Here is a 6,064-nt window from a genome sequence, read left to right as displayed (position 1 = left end):
TTACTGATCTACCTCCTCCTCTTCCCTCCCCCTCCTCCTCCTCCCCACGTTCCTAAGGGTAACATGGTCTATTTCAGGGGTGGACAACCTTTTTAAGTGATAACCTACGAGATAACCTACTCGATGATCAAGAACGCTGGCGACGCCGGATGGGAGGCCATTCTACTCTTGGCAAATCGCACCCTAGCGCAACACGCGAGACCTAGGAACTGGAATACCCAGGATATAGTTCCTATCCCCAAGTCCAAGGAGGCCAACAGCTATAGACCCATCTCCCTACTTAGCTGTATAGAGAAGACCGTCGAGAAAATGGTGCTCAACAGGCTGAAATGGAAAGTAGGGCCACTCCATCCACAGTTGTACGCCTATCGGGGTATGGTGGGAACCACGGAGTGCATAATGGACTTCTCAGCTTCATCAACGGGTAAAAGGCAATCGTCGTCTTCCTGGACTTAGAAAAAGCCTTCGAATTCATCAACCCCTGAGCGATGCTGACCTCTCTTGTCGAAAAGGGAATCATAGGCAACTTTCTGGCATGGATGCAGGCATACTGTCAAAACAGACAGCGTCGGGTCCGATTCCACGGCTTCGTGACTAGCTACAAAGACCTGGAATACGGCACCCCTCAAGGAGACATCTTGAGTCCCTACCTGTTCAACATGCACATGGACAACATAGCCTCCCGCCCACGACCACGGAACGTTGAGATCTTCATATATGCTGACGACATCACCATCGTCAGTAAGGGACCCAACTGCCGCACCAATGCCCAAAAAGCACTCAACACCATACAAAAAAGCTGCACACACCTAGGCTTCAAGATAAACGTAAGGAAGACAAAAGCCATGGCTATAAAAATGGCAAACCCAAGGCCAATCTCCATACACCAGCAAGATCTTGAGTGGGTAGATGACTTCACCTATCTTGTATACTGTGCAGAAAACCTTGTCATCCTCTCTTCAAATCCAGAGGCTGAAGCAAATGACAAAAACGAAGACAGCTCCGATGAGATTTATGCAATCACTTGATGCAGGTGCCAGCCGCCTGGTACTGGAACACTACTACAAGTATTGCATCCGACCCATTATTGAATATAGAGCACCTGTCCTATCACATCTAACATCACAGCAGGAAGAATCACTTGAAGTTGCACAAAACAACGCCCTTCGCCTCATCCTAGGTGCTCCCATGTGGACCAGAAAAAGCAACCTGCAGGTGGAATCTGGCATACCACCACTGATGGCCAGGATTCAGACCCGGAACTGCACCGCGGCAGCCAAGGCCCTGCTGAGCGACAGGGTCTCGCATCTCAGGACTAAACTCAAGGCTCACCTGGACGGGCACCCGGACCTACCACGACCAGATACATACATCGGACACCTAGGAGACCAAATCCGCGCGACAGGCATGGAAGGGCACCTAAAGGCTCTGAAGCCAGACAGGGCATGCCTGAAATACCGACCTCCAGCCCCGTGGACATCCCCAACAACTACTTTCAACCACACACAACTACCACATGCAAAGAATCACTGCTCACCAGGGGAACTGAGAGACGCTGCACGAACAGCGATCCAGGCAACGGAGGCCCAGGATGGATTTGTCTGCTACACTGACGGCACTGTCGACCCGGAGAATGGCATAACAGGTGCAGGAGTATACTCCGCAACATACACCGCCGCCTGGCGCACATCAGACCACTGCTCGACCCTACAGACTGAGCTGGTGGCAATGCAAAAAGCTCTGGAGTACTAAAGCCAACTACAAGGGCCGGTGGTCATACACACAGACTCTCATGCGGTGACACAAGTACTCCAGAAGAAGGACATACCCACCAACATATACATTATCACAACAATAATCTACCTCCTGCAGCTACACAACAGACAAAGTCGCCCAGTCATCATCAGCTGGATACCCAGCCACATAGGGGTACACGGAAACGAACGAGCAGATGAGCTGGCTAAGACAACACGCTACCATCCTCACATAGAATTCCAAGTCCAACCATCAACCACATTAATCAAAAGCTGGGCCAGAGACCACCTACAACGAACAAAGGTAGCCAACCACAGAAAATCGATAAACACAGCATCAGCAAGTGCGAAGTGGTACGAGAGGGCCACCAAACTGTGCCCTCATCCCGCCACCAAGATCGCCGACAGAGGACTCGCTGTGATCATCCACAGGCTCAGGTTGGGGTACAAGTGCTGCTGGGAAATCATCGAACGACAGGAAAGGGAATGCGACCACTGCGGGATGAACACCTCAGAGCCTCTCCTTCACTACTTACTAGAGTGCGCTCACACCATCGCCCTGGAGCCGACTGGAGCCGACATAGTTTACATCACCGAAAACATAGAACGGCTCGCCCACATCCTGGTCGGATACCCTCCGCCCAGATAACTACAAAAACGCCGGAGTAGCTGAACACAGAGCGGCTCAACACTTACGGGCCTCCGAATGGAGAAAGGCCCGTGTGTAGATAAACATTATCTACCGAATAACAAAAAAAGTGTGGGTGCCAAAACTAGCCAAATCTTTAATACAAAAATTTCTTGCGTGCCATCGGAATGAAATGATAGGCGTGCATACGAGGACCTATAAGGGTCCCTATCGGCCTCTGAACGCAAGCATGCGGTTACCAATGGCCATACAAAACATACAAAAGAAGCTGGATATTATCATTTTTTTTATTGACTTCTGGGTTTCGCATGTCGGATAAAAGTCGTTAGTATGCCAGGTTTTGAACCCGTATCAAGCAAGGGTCGCCCATCCTTGTTCTATGGCGTATTCCACTGTATGCAATATGATTTAAAGGAATATCAACCCATCCATTTTGAATTATTATATTCTACATAGAATAAAGTAAAATGTTTTATACAACTTCACCTTATTTTACTTAGTGCAGTGTAAGATATTATTTTTCCTACTTTAACTCATTTTCCTTTACATTTTCCATTGACTATCATTTGTTTTCTTTATATTGTTCATCTAGTTTCATTCCGTATAGATAATGATATATACTTCGTTAACAGTTACATTATAGAGATCATAGCACTTGGAGAATAGTGAAAATTTCAACTTTAACTTAAAGCTTTTGATATTCTCTAGATCAGGAGCAGCAAATTTGAAGACATGAAACCCAACATTCGATCTTGGTTCACACAACGTTACACTGCCAGTTGTTGGACGAGTATTTACAATTCCCACTTGTTGTATCACTAGTAACATATCCCAAGGTAAATCTAAAGAAGTGCACTCCAAATTGATATAGCAATAGAGAGTTAAACAATTTTGTAAATTATTATTACAATACATCAATAATACATTATAATAGTGTCATTTCATCTCATGCATTTTCTTTTTCTCTTTTATTTATATGTTTCTTTCTCACTTGAATGCGTGCTGGTTTGTTTACATGTTTTCAATTTTTTCCCATGTAGTGCCATTGCATTCAGTTTATTTTCTTTTCTTTGTTTATTTTTTCTCTCACTTGAATGCGTGCAGGTTTGTTTAATTTTTTCATTCTATTCCTCTTCATGCCACTGCACTTCAGTTCTTTTCTTTCTTTCTTTTATTTATCATGTTTTCTCACTCAGATGCGTTGAGGTATCGGAACTGTAATTCCGTTCTCTAATTTATGTATTCAGTTTTCTGTAATTAATGCATACCGTTTTCCCGCGTAAACTGTTTCCGTAAGCCATATATCTCATACATACTGCCAATGTGTTGTAAAATATATTTGATCCTCATCCTCTAAATAATCAATATTGAACTATTTATTTAAATGACAATATTATAACATTTTTGTTTGTGTAAAATTCAAGTCTGTACATACAGAAATGGAACTGTATTTGCATAAGTAAGTTAATAAATATCCACCCTAGGGTGTGCACGACGATATAACCAGATTCGCAAATGAGCTTTTCGTAATAACTTCAAGTCGTTAAGTAAATCCTCAATATTTAAGAAGATATTAAAGCCTACGTTAATAATTGTTATTCACACAACTATTAATTGCTGAGTATTTATTTGTAACGCTTCTCTGTCCGATTGCACCTCGAAAATGTCTCTTTCCTTTAGTAAATGTTTTCTCACTCAGATGTGTTCAGGTATCGAAGCTATAGTTGCGTTTTCTAATTTATGTGTTCACTTATCTCAAATCCATGCATACCATTTTCCCGCGAAGCCGTAGTTGTGTTCTCTATGTATTCAGTTTTCTCAAATTCATGCATACCGTTTTCCTGCGTAAACCGTTCCCGTAAGCCATATATATCATACACACTGCCAATGTATTGTAAAAATATATTTGATCCTCATCCTCTAAATAATCAATATTAAACTATTTATCTAAATGATGATATTATGATATTTCTGTTTATGTAAATTTCAAGTCTGTACATACAGAAATGAGACTGTATTTGCATAAGTGCACGACGATATAACCAAATTTGCAGATGATCATACGCATCACGAAGGCGGCAAAAAGAACCGCAGACTGATGGCATTCACAGTAGCATTAAAACCCCTTCATGGATCGATAAGTATGTGGAAATGTATGTACATACTAATTCTTAGATATCTCAATGTATGGAAACGGGTCTCATTAATATGAAATATACAGATGGTACCTATTTTGTTGGATGAAACTTTAGCTGTTTTCATTCCACCTTTTATGAGAAACCGGTCGATGTCTTCGGTAATGTAGGTGGCTTTTTTCTCATTTGTTTGTTGATACTATTCATCTACTTTCATTTCGTGTAGTGTCCTTGTTAAAGATTGGATTTTGTGAAATACCTGATATCGATCAGATTCTTGGTACAAATATTTACAACAATTTCCACATTAAACTTAAACTTGAACTCTCTTCCATTATATGGTATTTCATTTACTTCTCTATTTTGGCATTCGGCAGTGGAGGCAAGATTTAATTCTTTTCTTTTCAATGAATATCTTCTGATTGATCACTAAGCGCATGAGCCAAGGCACGGAGGCTGTTTTTACAACTTTGATCGAGCTAAAAGACCACACGATTCCATTCTGCTTAGTAAACCTACTGGCAACCAAAAGATGAAATGTTCCTTGCCTATTCGTCTGTTTGTTTGTTTTTTATTTGTGTGTTTTTTGCTGCGTGTTTCACACAAAAGAAAAAAGAATTGGCGACAAACCCGGACAGACACCCACAGGGTCATCGTCGCGTCCTGAACAATGATTATATTTTGCCCTTTCCCCCATTTCAGGTGTAAAATGACTCCATTTACTCACCTATATTATTTGTATGATATTCAATATAAGTTTATGTATTCTATTTTCGTTTTATTCCATGCTTAATCATCCAGTCACACCAGTCACATTTGCTTACTTGTGGGTTCGAATCCCACACTCCTATCCGATTTCCAAAAATGATTGTTAGTTACCGACACACCCACCCAGACAATCCCCCCTAAAGGAATAGGGCAAAGGTGACGAGGTCCTTGCTATTCAGCGCCTCCTGGCGTAGTAAATTCATCCCCCAGTCATCTGGGTTTGAAATGTCTAGCCATACGAATCGCAGGAGACCCCTGGGGAGTATTGTCCGTCGGAGGACACGCTCCCCGTGGACACCCCCAGAGCTTTTGAATCTGTGGCGGAGGTTTTCACCGTGGGTGGTGGTATGATTATTAAAAAAAAAAAAAAAAAAAAAAAATCCACCATTAATTCTCCAATACGATTTTTACCTGACACTTCACACTTCCCATCCACTCCGTATATTGGTTCATCCCCTACTGTAACACCAAGATCTCTCAATACCACTACATTGACATTCCTCCCAATATTTTCTATGCACCTATCTAAATCTATCCAAAATGCCTCCCTTTCCTTTACACTCTCCTCACTACCACGCCCATATACGCCTACAAAGACCCACATCTCCCTTCCCAGTTTCACTTTCATCCACATTAATCTTGAAGGAACCCCCTTCCACTCCACTACACGATTACCTATCTCCTCACTTTCTAGTATAGTAACCCCATCCCTCTCCTCACTTCCGATACCCCCTCCCACTACACTCACAAATTCAAAC

The 6,064-nt window shown here is 42.4% G+C and overlaps 1 protein-coding gene across 1 annotated transcript; it reads left to right on the top strand.

Annotated features, from left to right (window-relative positions):
• Positions 1-488: 488 nt before the first annotated feature.
• On the top strand, positions 489-5,251 carry LOC143022304 (uncharacterized). Its single transcript, XM_076180451.1, has 6 exons — positions 489-827; positions 970-1,725; positions 1,873-2,379; positions 3,112-3,193; positions 4,458-4,544; positions 5,241-5,251. The coding sequence occupies exons 1-6, from the start codon at positions 489-491 to the stop codon at positions 5,249-5,251; spliced, it is 1,782 nt and encodes a 593-aa protein (XP_076036566.1).
• The last annotated feature ends 813 nt before the right edge of the window (positions 5,252-6,064 follow it).

The sequence above is a fragment of the Oratosquilla oratoria genome, chromosome 44 (genome assembly GCF_046742065.1).
Source record: "Oratosquilla oratoria isolate Oo_2021 chromosome 44, ASM4674206v1, whole genome shotgun sequence".
Lineage (NCBI taxonomy): Eukaryota > Metazoa > Arthropoda > Malacostraca > Stomatopoda > Squillidae > Oratosquilla > Oratosquilla oratoria.
The sequence above is the reverse complement of the archived record's forward strand: the minus strand, read 5'-3'. Positions and strand labels throughout refer to the sequence as shown.

What these genes read in the sequence shown, in the direction of transcription:
- LOC143022304 (XM_076180451.1), top strand. Translation starts at nt 489, where the DNA reads ATGCTGACCTCTCTTGTCGAAAAGGGAATCATAGGCAACTTTCTGGCA. An exon ending in AACGGCTCGCCCACATCCTG is followed by an intron (nt 2,380 to 3,111) that starts GTCGGATACCCT and finishes GATATTCTCTAG; the next exon opens with ATCAGGAGCAGCAAATTTGA. An exon ending in CACTGCCAGTTGTTGGACGA is followed by an intron (nt 3,194 to 4,457) that starts GTATTTACAATT and finishes CCAAATTTGCAG; the next exon opens with ATGATCATACGCATCACGAA.